The 15,141-nt window shown below is 60.3% G+C and overlaps 1 protein-coding gene and 1 long non-coding RNA gene across 2 annotated transcripts; both read left to right on the top strand.

Moving 5' to 3' along the window:
- The first annotated feature begins 924 nt into the window (after positions 1-924).
- Positions 925-2,501, top strand: POU4F3 (POU class 4 homeobox 3). Its single transcript, XM_052816597.1, is given in 3 exon segments — positions 925-1,175; positions 1,459-1,868; positions 1,870-2,501. Coding segments are annotated over 3 exon segments (1,032 nt in total). The 5' UTR covers positions 925-1,055; the 3' UTR covers positions 2,372-2,501.
- Positions 2,502-2,993: 492 nt separating this feature from the next.
- On the top strand, positions 2,994-11,764 carry LOC128155082 (uncharacterized). Its single transcript, XR_008239526.1, has 3 exons — positions 2,994-3,480; positions 4,405-4,479; positions 6,543-11,764. It is a non-coding gene; the product is annotated as an uncharacterized LOC128155082 (long non-coding RNA).
- The last annotated feature ends 3,377 nt before the right edge of the window (positions 11,765-15,141 follow it).

The following is a 15,141-nucleotide window of genomic DNA, read 5'->3' as shown; positions in this document are numbered from 1 at the left end:
CCTGGGCCCGGCCCAGCCGCTCTGCTTTCAGTGGGAGATCCACCCGAGTAAGTAGTGCAGGGTGCATCCCCGAGTGACAATTCACATGGGCATCTGAGGGGACCGGGTGCCAGAGGAGGGGTGCTGGACAGTTTAAATCCAAGCTCGCCATCGCTGGGTGCTTGATTCGGCTTGCTGGAGCACTGCCTGCTTTCCCGGCTGGCTGTGGCCCAGTGTTGCTGCTCGGAGGCCGCGCTGCAGGGTTTCTATTAGTCCTGCAGGAACCACAAACGACGTTTTTTTTCCCTTTGATGCACTGTGGCTCGCTTGGTTTATCCCTCCGGCGTGCGAATGCGCAGCATCGCTCCCCGGGCTCGGGGGCAGAGGAGCCTTTCTGCGGGGGACTGCGGGGCAGGTTTTGGTGGCTAGTGCCAGCAGCGGCTGGGCACAGCCACAGCGGACGCACAGGCAGCAGGTCCCTGGGCACGGATGGTCCCTCTGGTCCAAACTTCAGCCCCTGGGCACGGATGGTCCCTCTGGTCCAAACTTCAGCCCCTGGGCTTTACCCACGGAGAAATGTCCCCTCCTCCCATCCCCGTCCCCGTCCCCGCAGCCGAGGGAAGGGCAGGATTCGAGCGGGGCGGGGGGGGGGGGGGCACAGCCGGGGCTGCCCGGGGGCCCGGCCCGGCTGGGGGCTGCCAGCAGCTCCCGGCCCCGCACTGGCAGCCGCCCGGCCCCGACGGCGCGTCCCGCCGCCCCGAGCGGGGTGCTGGAGGGCGGCGCGGGGGCCGGGGAGCCGGGGGGGGGCCCGGGGGGGGCCCGGGGCCTCCTGCTGCCCCTGTGCTGCCCGCGCTGCCCTCGGCTCCCCGCGGTGCATCACGCCTGCGCGGGGCCCGGTGCTGGCAGGCAGCGTGTAAGATGAGTGAAGAAGCGGGGGGGGGGGGGGGGTGCGGGGGGGGACGAGCGGGCGCGCAGGGGAAGCTCTGCCATCGAAAATCCCTCACTTGGGCAGTGGCGAGGCAGAGCGACAACCCCGAGCCGATGTCAGGGGCTGCCTACCTGCGAGGTGCGCGAAGATGATGGCCATGAACGCCAAGCAGCCGTTCGCCATGCACGCCGCCCTCCAGGAGCCCAAGTTCTCCAGCCTGCACTCCAGCGCGGAGGCAATGCGCAGAGTTTGCCTCCCGGCCCCGCAGGTATGTAGATGAAGCATAATTAGCGCTTTAAGGCAGATTTTTCTGACAGGCACCGGCTTAATGTTTTTTTCATGTCGCCAGAACAATCGCGCGTCTCGGAACCTCTCTCCCCCCCTCTCCCGCTCCCGTCTCTGATCCGCACGTCTGCGCGAGCGGGGCTGCCGCCTTCGTATTAATTTTTATGACCCGAGCTCCGAGGAGGAACCGCGGTGCCGGGGCAGGTTTTTCATCCGGAGATGACACTATTCCCCACTGACTCCGCCATGCGCCTTCTCGCCCGCAGCTGCAGGGCAATATATTCGGGAGCTTTGATGAGAGCCTGCTGGCCCGCGCGGAGGCTCTGGCGGCCGTCGACATCGTCCCCCACGCCAAGGGCCACCACCACCACCACCACCACCACCACCAGCCCCCCCCCTTCAAGCCGGACGCCACCTACCACGCCATGAGCGGCGTCCCCTGCGCCGCCGCCCTCCCGCACCCCGCCGCCCTCGCCGCCCACCCGCACCCGCTCCCGCTCCCGCACCCGGCGCTGGACGGCGGCGACCTGCTGGAGCACCTCTCGCCCTCGCTGGCCGTCGGCGGGCTGGCCGAGCCCCCCGCCCTGCCCGCGCCGCCGCCGCCCGCCGCGGGTCCCCTGGCCGTGGGCGCGGGCCCCCCGGCCGCGGGCGTGGGGCCCCCGGGGGGCCCGGCGCCGCCGCCCCCCCGCCGCCCCCGAGGCGGAGTCGGACCCGCGGGAGCTGGAGGCCTTCGCCGAGCGCTTCAAGCAGCGGCGCGTCCGGCTGGGGGTGACCCAGGCCGACGTGGGGGCGGCGCTGGCGGCCCTCAAGCTGCCGGGCGTGGGGTCGCTGAGCCAGAGCACCATCTGCCGCTTCGAGTCGCTGACGCTGTCGCACAACAACATGACGGCGCTGCGGCCGGTGCTGCAGGCCTGGCTGGAGGGCGCCGAGGCCGCCCACCGCGACCGGGCCGCCGGCCCCGAGCTGCTGGCCGGCGCCGAGCGCAAGCGCAAGCGGACCTCCATCGCCGCCCCCGAGAAGCGCTCGCTGGAGGCCTACTTCGCGCTGCAGCCGCGGCCCTCCTCCGAGAAGATCGCCGCCATCGCCGAGAAGCTGGACCTCAAGAAGAACGTGGTGCGCGTCTGGTTCTGCAACCAGCGACAGAAGCAGAAGCGCATGAAGTACTCGGCGGTGCACTGACGGCGCCCGGCCCCGACGGGCACCTCCGCACCCGGCCCCGCCGCGAAAGGGACGCGACGGGACGGCCACGACCTGCCCCCGCCCCGCCCCGGCCCCGCCGCCCGCCCCGGGACCGGAGCCGAGCGCGGCGGCGGGGGCGCGGGGCCGGGGAGAGGCGCGGCGGGGGCGTCCGCCGTGTCCCGGGCTCCGTTCCCCGACGGGCGGAGCCGCCGCTCCCCGAGCCCCCCGCCGCGCCGAGCTCCGCGCCAGCGCCGCTCCCCACCCCGCTCTGGAATAAAGCTTTATTTTTCAACCCGAAGCGACGTGTCTTTCCTCGCCGGCCCGCGCCGCCGACGCCGAAGGAAATGACGGCGACCACGGAACCAACGAACGCCCTTCGGCGGCGCGGCCCCCCCGCGAGACGAGGCGAGGCTTCGCCCCGCCGGACCCCCCCCGGTCCCGCCGGACCCCCCCCCCCGGCCCCGTTCCGCGCCCGCGGACCGCCGCCGCGGAGGGTGACCCGGCAGCCGCGGGCCCCGCTGCGCGTCCCCCCCCGTCGGGTGGAAACAACAAATCCCCCCAAAGAAAACCTGCGGCGGGCTCATTTCTAATGCTGTTTAGAGGAGGGGGGGGGAGGCTTTTATTTGCGATTCCCAGAAGCACCTTAACGATTAAAAATGAATGATCGAAGCGCGAGCCGCCGCTGAACGTTTCACTTCGGCGTTTCAATGAGTGACAGACATCAAACCAGAGAACCGGGCCTCGCCCTCCTCCCCCGCGAGGGAACGACCTCGCCGGTTCAGCCTTTTAATTGCAGGTCGCCGGGAAGCCGCAGCGCTCCCTCGCTGCCCGTTTTTCCGATCAGCCCTCCGGATTCTTCCCCAATCAAACGTCCGTTAATAATAAATGCCCTTGTGCCATTCCATTATATTGTGGGTTCTGAAAATTTAAAATAAGGGTGATGCAATATTAATCGCCTCCCGTCGTACATAAAAAGGGCAGAAGGCAGCTCAGGCGGCATCCTTCCCCCGCCGCCCGGTCGGACTTGGGCCGGCGCTCTCCGCCGCACGGCTCCCGGTGCCGCCGGGCGCGGGGGGCTTCGGGCGGCCGGTTTCGCACAAACAACCCAGGTAAGGGGCGTTTTTCTCTCCTCCCGCCCCCCCCCCCCCCCTCGCCCCACGGCGGCCCCGCCGACTGCCCCGGGGGTCGCGGTCCCGGACGGCCGCTCCGCGCTCCTCCGCCCGGACCCGGCGGCCGTCGGGGCTCCGGGCGGGCGGGAGTGTCCGGCCCGACGGGGCGGGAGCGGGGCTAGGGTCCGGCGGTGCCCGGCGCGGTGCCGCTCTCTCGGCCGCCCGGTCCCCGCCGGGACCCGATCCTCCCCCCGCCCCGGGCGAGAGGCAGCACCCCCGCACGGGAAGGAGAGATCCCGCCCGGGCACCGCAGGCTGACGCCGTTGCCCAAGCCTTTTTTTTGTCTGCCGGCACGGAACAGAAATGACTTAAAGGTCCGAAAGCCGTCCTCGGACGGGATTGCTATCCTCCCCGGCTTGCGCTAAAACTAGCTGCAGCCTCGCCTAACCGAGCCGCAGCCTCACTTAGCCCGTTTACGAGGAGAACCTCGCAGCTGTGGTGGCCATATCTTCTTGCCTGTTCACTTCTGAAGGGGACACCGGACCGTGCTTGTTCTTAGGACGGCAAAGGTGTCACCGCAGTTTTACTTTTTGTGGCTGTTCTGGTTTTGCCTAGATCTGCTACGTTTTAGTGACAATTCTGCATTTGTCCCTTTTGCATCGGTCCAGAGAATAGCTTAACGATGTAAAACAAGTCCTAAACGAACTTTCCCAAACCCGCAGTTACTGTCCCAGAAATGAGCTCCTGCGTGCTCCTTCCCCCCCTCAGATATGCTGACCAGGGAGATCTGAAGAGCCTGGTCCTTCTTGCTTGCCCTCCTTTATTCCTGGGTCCTCGCTGCACAAAGGCAGCGCTGCAGAGGCGCTCTTTGCCCAGATTTCACTCTTTGCAAATTCCGGGTTTATTTTCACTCTGCACGTGCAGGTTTGTGCCTTGCTCTGCCCAGGTATCACATACCGGACCTGATCACTTCATTTGCGGTTTCACTTCAGAGGTCAGGTACGTGCTGTTTTAATCATTGTTGGTGCCTTAGTCTTTCCCTGGGTTTGGCTCCCAAAGCTCTGGTGCCAGGTAAATACACTGTGATACAGGAAACTCGTCTGATCTTCCCGGAGCTGGGGATTAAGTTCCTTCGACTTCAGTGGGAATAGTTCAGAACCGGTATTTATTGCTGAGGAGGCAGAAAGAAGCAGCCTACATTTTCTTCTTGGTCTAACTTAAGTAGTGCCCTGAAGCCAGAAGGCAACGCCAAGGGGTGGGGGAAGGAAGGCAGAAGGAGTCAGTGCTCAGCAGGATCCCTGCCTGGCAGTGGAGTCAGGCCCGGGTGTGCATCGCTCTTCTCCAGTCTCACCTATTTCTCCCTGCTGCCGCGAGCATGATCATCTCTGGCTTCTCAGCCCCCCCCCCCCCTCCCCGCAAAGCCAAGGCACAGGCAGTTTTGGCTGCCATTGGGAACTGCAAAGAGAGTTTTACTGGTGGCTGCTGCTCTTAAATGGTAAGGTTTGCATTCCCGATCCTGGGAGTCGGTGCCCTGGGATACGGACGATGCGTTATGCACACGAGGCACCGCTCACTTTTCGGTACCCCTTGTGCTGTTACAAGGCTTCGTGGGAAGCTGCGTCCTGCCAAGCTGCCAAACAAATCCGGTGAGGAGCATCACCGGGAGAAGCCCGGCGGAGGACTGCAGCCCTTCACGGGCAGCCTGCCTGGCCTCCATCCTGCCTGGCCTCCATCCATCTCCGTGCACCGGGGCCTCCACCCCTGCCTGGGGGCCAGGGGCTGCCTGCCGTGCCCGGCACCCTGGACGGAGGCCAGTGCCGGCCCTGGGTCTGCCGGCTGCGGTCAGGCTGGGCAAGGGGCTGTGCCGGGGTCACCCTCACCCTCTCAGGGTACCAGTTTTGTACCAGCTGCCACCAAAACGCAAATCCCTGCTCCCTCGTGCCCTGCTGCTCTCTCCAGGTGCGTGAGGATCAGGACTCTCAGCTCTCTCGGAGCGCTGGGGCTCCTTGTCCCGGTCAGCAGGTCTCTGGGACCTACCCTGGGACACTTAATTCCTCAACAGCCCCCCCCACCCCGACCCACCTCCCACAGGTAAGATAGAAAAAGCAGGCCAAACTTGCTGAGAAACGAATTCCCTTTTTGTGACAGCCCAGCTAAAGGGGAAAGTGAAACCTGCTGAACTGGGAGATGGGCAGGGAAATGCCCAGTAAAGGCCGTGTGTATGAGACAAAGGTTCAGCAGGCAAACCCTTGTCTATGGTTTCTGAACCACCAAGAATTGATTTATTATTTTTTTCCCCATTCCATGTTTGTTCCTTAATATCCTGCTCTCTGTCTCCCGGGGACTGCGCACGAGAGATGAAAGCACAGAAAACCAAACAAGCCATTGGCGGTGCTCACTCAATTGATTTTTACACAAAATTTGCCTTCATGCACGAAGGATGGAAAAATGATCCCATTAATAATGAATAACAAAAACAAATGCAGGGAGGAAATCAATAGAAGCACATCTGATATCACAGGAGCTGCGGGGGGGGAGCCCCCAGACGTATAAAAGCACACATGGGGGGGAGAGGGGGGCGAGGGACGCAAGGGCCTTGGGACGGGGCATGCGGGGACAGCCGGCACTGGTGGGTCTGGGGCTGTGGGGCGGGGGGGGTTGGGGGGTTGGGGTGTGCGGGGGGGGTTGGGGTGTGCGGGAGCGAGGCAGCAGCCTGCTGCCACGGTGCAGACGTGAACGGTTGATGGCCTGGCAGGAGTGTGTGTGCGTGTGCATGCGTGTGCGTGTCTGCCTGTCCGGGCAGGGTTTGGCCGCCAGTGTCCCGTGGGAGTTGCAGGGCCCCGCTGAGGGTCCCAGCTCCTGGCTGCTCCTGCAAACTGGGGTGCAGAGCAGCTCACACACTCGGAGCGGCACCAGGAGCTGGTCAAAGGAGGCAGCCGCTGGCAAGTGGAGCACAAGCTGGAGCTGGGGCCATGTTTATTTCCCAGAGAAAACTGGTGATTTTCAGCTGCAAAAATCCTAACTTCCAGTCTCTTTTTCCTCCGCGCTTTCCCCCCTCCAAGGTTTCACTCATCCCGAGCTTGCAAGGAGGAGGTTTGCCCTCCCTGGGAGATACGTCCAGTTTGGGATGAAAAACGTTTCTTAGGAAAGCAGTTTCTGCTGGAGCTGATCTGTGCCGAGAGCCCAGCCTTTGCTCCAGGCCCCTGCGCTTGGGGCTGTGGTCCACGTGGCTGGAGTGAGGATTAGCACCTGCACCCCAGAGATGTGGGACGCCAGGGCGAGGTGCTGCCACGGCACTGGGGCCAGAGGGCTGGGGGTCCCAGCACCCCGGGCAGCCCAGCCCAGCCCAGCCCAGCCCAGGTAAGCCCGGCTCAGCAAGGGAGCAGCGGTCAGAGCAGCCCCAGGACAGTCACCTGCCTTCGAGCAGGGCTTCCAGGGTGAGCAGGGGACCCCGAGAAGGGAGCTCTGGCTGGGCAGCCTGGCAGGTCCCCAGCAGCCCGTACCACTGCCGGCCCATCGCCACCCAAACGAGCCCGGCCCTCAGCCCAGCGCAGAGACGGGACTGTGCCCTCCGTCACCCGCCGGTTCAACTGGACCAGCCCGGGGGTGCTAAGAGCTTGTGGCCATAGGCTTCAGGTGGGCATTCACAGCAACAGGAGCTCTGTGGAGACTCACTGATTCAAGAGAAAATGCCGCTTTACACCAACGCAAAGCAGAAGGAATTAATTCCAGTCGTACAGCTTTGCTAATTATTTTCAGAACAGAGTGTTTTAAAGCAATTAGCAAATTTGTCTTTAATGACACTAGTTGTGCTTTGCAGTTTGCCTGGAAATGTTAGATACAAATTTAGTCCATCATCAAGACATGGTTTAGACTTTGTCACTTTAAGCAAATTTAGACCTATATATGGAGACACATGTCACAACATTTTCAGTAGAATTTTATATGGAGGAGCAAAACAATACACAGAGGAAAATGAAATGCTTTGACTGTTTTTAAATCCAAAGAGAATTAAAAATGTACAATAATGCTACATAAATCTGTATCAGCTATTGTAAAATAGTACTGACATGTGGTAAATGTCTTCAACCTGCCTGGTGAAAATGAAGCTCCTAAATGCACAGTGTAAAGTAGAGGTGGTCTCAAAACTGCTGAACCCCCACATCCACCTCTCAGGCAGCGGAGTTTGTGGGTGCTCAGGGTCGGCTCGGTGCCTGACACTTGTCTTCACTGTACGTGGCTCGAGAAGGCCAGTGCTGGGGTCAGAGCATGCTGTCAAAACAGAACAGGCTGCGTGGAAAATGACCTTTTGGCTCATCTGCAGATTTGCTACCTTTTCTGTCAGGGGCTTGCTGAGCATTCATGAAATGTTTCTGGGACATAAATGTAATAGTAATAAGTTCAGGAATAAGTAACAGTTATCCACTGCCCTGTTGTGTCACACCAAGATGAGCGAGGGTCTCCACAAGCCTTATGTGTAGAGGGAAATACCGTTGCTGGATGCTGAGGGCTGAAGGGTCTAGACCTGCGCTGGGCAGTGATGGGGCTGCACCTGGGACACCTGGGCTCTGACCCCCCCATCGGGGTTACTTCTTTCCTCGGTGCCTTTAGTCCATGCCTGCGAGGCTTAAAGCGTTATGTGTTTTCATTCCCTCCTGGTGCACAAGGGGAACTGGGAACCGACTGCCTGCACCAGCTGTGTCACCCAGCCCTTGCCGATGGCTGCCTGGGGAGCTCATGGGGGGCGAGGGGGGGCAGCCCTGCCAGCGCCCGGGCACATCCAGCGCTGCGCTGCTGCCGGGACCAGACACCCCCCGCACCGCCTCCTACCCTGCCTGGTTCGCAGTGGCAGAGCCTGATCCTGACGTGGGTTGTTATTTACGAACGTTTGAAGAGCACGATATCTCTCCATTTACTCACTGTCAGAACAGAAAAGCTGGGAGGGAAACCAAGCCATCATCCACCAAACGAGCAAAGCGTTTGGGTAGTGCAAGGGAACTAAATAATTCAGGTCCTGTTTAAAAGTGTGGTGTTTTGTAATTTCAGTGGAACCATCTTGGTTTGACTCCCTACATCCTCGCACTTGAAGGAGATGCTCCCACCAGGCAGGTGAGCCGAGCTTCTCTTTCCAGGAGAGAAAGAAGCAGGGAGCAGGTGGGGAGGTTAATCACACTGGCAGCATTTGCTTGCTTTTTAAACTTGCATGAGTTTGGAGATCAAAATGGAGAGGAGATGTAGGGCAGATGGATTTGCAGGGAAACCTTTGATTTTTCTCCTCCTGAGGCTGGTGTGTCTAAGGCATGCCTTCTGCGAGTTTACCGGGGCCCTTATTTACACAGGGTGAGCCCTACTGCTGGATCCCGAAGGCACTGGGGAGGTTGCCAGAGGGAGGACCGCGGTACGGGGGGCAAATCCTCCCCCCGGGTGCCCCGCTGGCAGGGGCCGAGAGGCAGCACCCTGGGCTGCCTGGGGCAGAAGCACGCTCCAGGGCTGCTGCTGCTTGGCTCCGTTAAGAGCCGCCCCAGGGCCCCGGCAGCCCCAAACCGGGTGGATGCGACTGGGGGTATGACAGCAGGGGCCACCTCGGAGGGACCGCCATCACCATCACCCTCTGAGCTGCCTTTGCCTGTGCAAGCAAGAGTTAGCATCTTCCTAAACAGACCTCTGCCGAACTGTGTGCACAAAAAATAAGGTGCTGCCCAGGCGAACAGACCCGTTGTCCGGTCCCGCTGCACTGATTCCTCCCGGACAGCGTGGGAAGCTGTCGTGTGATGCTCTGCACCCGCAGGAGGGCTCGGGGGGAGCTGGGTCTGGTGCCGCTGGAGGTGATGCTCCTTGGTCTCCCCTGGCACAGACCCCTTGGCCTCGCAGCAAGGGGTCCCACCACCTTCACGTTTGCATCTTGAAGTCGCTTCCAAACAGCAGCTGGAGCCGTTCTTCAGGCTGGGGAAAGGTGGGAGAGGGCCAGCATGGGAAGCGCAACACCCACTCCCCAGGGCTCCCCTGCAGCACACGGCCAGAGAGGCAGATGGATGCTGCGGAGGCTCTGGTGTATTTGGGCTTGCCTTGTGTTACCAGTTCTGGGAAGAAGAGACAAGGAAGGATCGCAGCTGATCATGCTCTTCAGATGTGCAGCAAGCGGGGCCACGTGCGGGAGCTGCAGTATTTATGGCACGCAGAGAACATCCCTTTCATCTTCCGTGTTTGAAATCCTCCTCCAGAGCTACCTGTGGGACAGTGCTGCACAGAGCATGCCCAAATACACTGTATAATTCACACAACAAAAAACACATAAAAGGATGTTAGGCCTAGAAGACAAACCCACTAAAAAATCAGGAAATGATTTGGGGAGAAGGATTAAATTTTCAAGACCTCTGCAGGATGCATAGCTATGGAAGCTTCAGCTGAGGACGCCACGGTCACCTGTTGGTTGCCAGACCCTAAGGTATTTTTGCAAGTCACCTGGCAGGTCTCTCCTTTGCGTGCAGTGTACCTACAGCTCACCGCAAGCCAGCCACCACCAGACGGGCTCCGCCGGAGCAGCCCGGAGCTTGCACCAACGCACCCCCGGGCCAGAGCCCGAGCCCTGCGTCTGCCGCGGTCAGCGCTGGCTCCTGCGGGACACGCCAGCGCCTGCCAGGAGGACCCTGCACACCACAGCCCAGCACAAAGGCGGCCAGCTCGTTTCTCACACAAGCCCCGTGCCGGTGGGGTGCCGGCCGTGCTGCCCTGAGCCCGGGGGCTGAGCTGGCCCCTGAGCTCGCCAGCCCACTGCCCCGCACCGCTCCGAGGGAGCCTGGCGCTTACATGTTCCTTCAGCAGCTCTGTGAGCAAGAACAAAACATGTCAAGGATCTGAGCCAGAGATGATACTTAAAGTTTGATATCGCGGTTGTTTCAGAATACGTCTGTTTTTCCCCAAATGCCAAAACAGATTAATCTACAACCGTTACCACATTATGGCCTGCGTGCAGTTTTCTGCCTATAAAAAAAAAGCAAAACTCAGAGATCCTCCTTTAAGTAATGTAGTGAGAACATATAAAAGCATCCGAACTTCTGTTTATTGCTTGGTTGGTTTTATGCTCTGCGACTCCCCAGCCGGCTGATGGCTGTGGCTCTGGGGACTCACAAAGGGACAAGCAGCACGCAGGCACTTTTTTTGCAGCACGTGTCCAGTCTGCTCCAGCCGTGGCTGAAACGTGCCTCGTTGCCTGCAGGGAGGATCTCCTTCTGTCACCAGCATGGCAACTGCTTCTGGCCTGCTCCCGTCTCTCCACACTTCATCGCACCATGTACTGCCCGTTCCTCCAAGGCTGGCCTCTCCTCCCGAAGCCTTGTTTTCCCATGGAGCAGAGGAACGAGTGTGTGGGTCTCCCTGGGGTAGCAACAGGATGGGAGGTTTAGGGACGGTGAATTTGAGTAGGCAACAAGGATGAGCTCTCTTGGATCCCTTTGCTGGAAGAGGAACCTCAGAGGCGGTTGCGAATGGGATGGAGCTGGAGGGGGAGCTGGGGCATGGCTCTAAAGGGAGCACCGGGGGGTTGTTTTGACCAAGTACTGAAGCCCACAGGGTTGAAATGCCTCACAACTCAAAATAACTCTAAAGACAGAAGGAAATATTTAGGAAAAAAATTGATATTTCTTTAAATGCTGGACTTTTCTATGATTCTATGGGGTCAGTCCAGGCCAAAGCTGTTTGGAGGAGCAGAGTGGCAGCAATGCGCACAGCCCCTGTCCCCCTGCAAACGGCGCACGTGAGCCAGTCATGTAGTATTAGCGGTTCCACGTTGCAGTCGGGTTGGATGCCACGTGCAGGCACGTTAACATGGAAAACACATTAGCCCCCACCAAGGAAACCTGAGCAAATTGGCCATGAGACGTGGTGTCCTGGGATTTAACATCGATGCCATTCCCTGGGATGCCACGGCGGAGCTGAGGTGCAGCCCGAGGAGCAGGTTTGCTCCAATTCACCGCAGTCCCAGGCAGCCAAAAGAACACCGGATTGGGAGCACTCCTCTCGAACGGCATGGATCCTGTCATCCTGCTGCAGCCCCCCCATGTCCCCACGCTTCAGCCCCTGAGTGGGGGCTGCCGTGGGTGGCTGCGCGTGCCATGGCCGCTGCAGCTCCCGTCCCACTGCGGCTCCCGTCCCGCTGCCTCCACCAGCCTCGTCCCCCTCCGGGGGCAGCCCCACGGACACTGACACCCTCCCGTACCGCCGAATGAGCGGGAGAGCACGTCTGGCCTGTCCCTCAGCAGACAGCTTCTATCCTAAAACCGCCTCATTAAATATTAACCCCAGAGACAGAGCATTTCTGGTCTCTCAGGGAAAGAGGCACATTTTCAGTGCTCAGTGGAAGATCTCCTTTCCCTGGTACCCCGTCACACATACTCAGACAAGGCTGGCACGCGGCCGCCCTAGCCCGCATCTCCCACCGGGAAGGGACACGGAGCCGTCACCGGGCTGTCCCCTTAGCTGACCCTGTGGCGATTCCCAACGGCTGCCCTGACCCCGCTCCCCTGGGCCGACGCCGGTGCGGGGCTTCGCGGGGGCACGTCTGGGGTTGGGCAGCTCTGCCAAATTGCGTCTGCACCATGCGCCCTGCGCCGTTTGTCCTGCACCATGGGCCCTGTGCTCCGAGGGAGGGAGCTGAGGCAGCCCGGAGGAGAAGCCCCTGACAGTGTGGGCTGGAGACGGGACCCGGGGACGAGCAGAAGTCGTGGTCAGGAGCTGGAGGAGAAAAGCCTCGCGTGAGCGGAGGAGCACACAGGGCATCTCCGCGTCCGTCTAAACCCCCCACCCGTGCCAGCCAGGAGCCCAGGTCTGCGCCCCAGCACGGGGACCGAGCTGCTCGGCGGTGGGGGCCGCATTCGGCTCTCAGCCAGGGGCTGAGCCCCTCCTGCTGCCTCCCGGGGCATCACCTGATGGCAGCCCGTCCCCGGGACGGCGTGGGTCCTGCACGGCTGCGGCAGCGGGAGCCGCGGCGGAGGAAACGGGAGAGCAGCAGCACCTAGGCACATCAATAATTCATCAAATGCCAGCAGCAACAAAGGGAGAGAGGGACCAGAAGCAGGAGAACAGAATATCGCAGAGCTTTTTAATGGTCTTTTTCTATTAGTGTCAGCTCTGTGGCTGGTTTCAGGCAGGACAAGTTTCCCTGGACACCCCCAGAATTTTGGGACAGGGTCTGAGCGCGCCCTGCTCGGCCAGGGCCTGCTCCCCAGCCCCGTGGCGGTGTCCGACGGCAGTCACAGGTCTCCAATGCTTTCAGAAGGACCCGCAGGGTGGGATGGCACGGCCCGGGCACGGTCCCTCCTGGCTGAGGAGCTGCAAGAGACGATTGTGCTGCAGAGAGCAAGCAGAGAGGCTGGGCTTGGCTTTGTTGGCTATGCTCCATCTATAACCTCCAAAGGAGCCCGAGTTTGAGCGAAACCCTCTGCTCTGGCTGACTCCAGCCACCTCCACGGACCTCACGCCTGTCTCTGCAGCCCTCGCTGCAGCTGAACCCTGCAGCCCCCTTCCCCTCTGTTCAGGGGAAATCTACAGACTCCCCACATACAGGAAAAACAGGATTTTTTTCCTATAAATACAGGGAAAGCATTAGGCCAGATCAGGGAGCTCCGTGCCCGGGGCCTGCGTGCGCCCTGCCATGCGGCAGCTGACGTGACGGATGGGGATGCGCCCTGTTAAAGTTTAACAACACCCAGACCCATCTGCTGCCCCACGACGCCTGGCCGGTGCCTCACCGCGGCTGTCGGCTGGAGGGACGCGACGAGCACGTGCTGCACGTGGGGCAGGGGTGGCCAGCCTCACGATTTCAGCCCCAAAATCCACCTCTGGAGCCCTACCACGGAGTTACTGAAGGGTTTAAATAACATTATCCCCTTTCAGGGCTGCAGAAACAGAGGGGTGGGTGGTGAGCGGAGCGGTGCGGTGCAGCGCAGCATGGTGGGTACCACCACTGCAGCATGCATGCCGAGGGGCTGGACTCCCCATCGCTGGCTCCTCGGGCTTCCTTCGGACCACTCCTTCCTCTGCGTTCCCAAGGTATAGTTTCCAAAACTAGTAATTATTTAAACCTCATAGAAAAGCACAACCATAAATTCTTTTTTCTGCCCTTAGTTTAATAGCCTAGCAGCCAGAAAATATAAGAGGATTGTTCTACAAATAGGTTCGCTGTGAAATGCAATTAGCCAGAGTGAAGCCAATTACCATTTTAATCATTGCTATCCTGCATAAAAAAAATACACCAGGAGAAAAAAATGGATATATTACCAAAACAGTGAGGACTGGATCCCAATCAGAACCACAGTCCAAGACCTTACTGTTTATCTCACCCTCTGCAGCAAGTGTTTGCTGCGCCCGTGGCCGAGCCCCCGGGGGAGCCCCCATTAACCCCCCCAGGGCTGCAGGGGATGGGCTCGGACAGAGGTGGGGTGCGGATGGCTGCTGCCTTCTGCCTCCCCCGTGAGCGTGCACGCCTCCCAGCCCCACTAGCCCAGCCGACGCTGAACAGGAAAACAGCGTCTAGTTTGCCGATGGTGCTGGCCAAGGGCCATGCTGCTGCTGTCTCGCCCATGGCTTTGCAAGAGCCACTCTTCTTGGGGATAAGCATCTTCAAGGGACACCCAGACCCAGCACGCAGCATTCCCCTTCGCCAAAGCTGTGCCATGCTATTGCTAACTGACTGCTGGCAGTCGGGTCGAGCTGGAGTCAGGCTGATCCCTGGGCCAGGTCCCTGTAGGGACCTTCCCCCCTCAGGGACCTGCCCCGGGGCCCCAAGCACTGGTGAAAGCAAGGCCGAGCAGGGAGCTGGGAAAGCGAATGCCGTTTTCGCCCACACCGCACCAGCAGGATCCTTCCCAGCTCTGCCGCCCGGTGCCAGCTCGGGGCTGCTGCCCTCCGACACGGGACCTGGGGGTCTCCCCGGCAGATGCTGGCACTGCAGCAGCCGAGAGGCCCTGCAGACAGCCCAGGGCAAAATTTTTAATTCAGCATCACGCTTCAACCTGAAACCTGAAAAAAATTAAAAAAGAATGACAAGATGTCAGCATCTCCAAGCCTGCACAACCGAACGGCTAATCACAGCTCCACGGACCAGCAGTAACGCTCAGCAGCATTGCGGGACGCCTGCCCTCACGGGAGCCCACTGTGGCTCGAGGGCTGTGACACTGCCAGAGGAAACTAAAGTGCTGAAAATCAGCTCATGTCACATAGCTGCAATGAGAAAGAAAAAGGCTGCTCATTTTGGACCTTGGGCAGATTTGAGGGGGAGTATCCAAACCACGAAATTTCAAGCATCCTTCCTGTATGCTTGGCAGACAAGTTGGACCACGTAAGAAATAGCCCTTTAAAAATTAGAGAGATCTAAACACTTGAAAAGGTATACAGTTCAAAAACCTCCACGGAGAACGCTCTTTCTCCAGCAGCAGCGGCGGCAGCAGCTTTGTGCTGTTACGTGGCAGAGCGGAGCCAGCGGCTTCCGAGCTGCCCCAGAGCAACGAGCCCGGGGGCAGATCGGTGACAGGGAGAGGGGAACCCAGGCTGCTGCGGGCACCCTGGCTGCAGGCTTTTCTGAAAAACTGTCTGGATACCCAGCTTGCCTAAAAGACGTTACATTTGCACTACCACGTCAGCAGATCCAGGACCACTGCAGTCGGT

The sequence above is a fragment of the Harpia harpyja genome, chromosome 20, assembly GCF_026419915.1.
Source record: "Harpia harpyja isolate bHarHar1 chromosome 20, bHarHar1 primary haplotype, whole genome shotgun sequence".
Classification (NCBI taxonomy): Eukaryota; Metazoa; Chordata; class Aves; order Accipitriformes; family Accipitridae; genus Harpia; species Harpia harpyja.
This window is presented reverse-complemented; position numbering and strand designations above follow the sequence as displayed.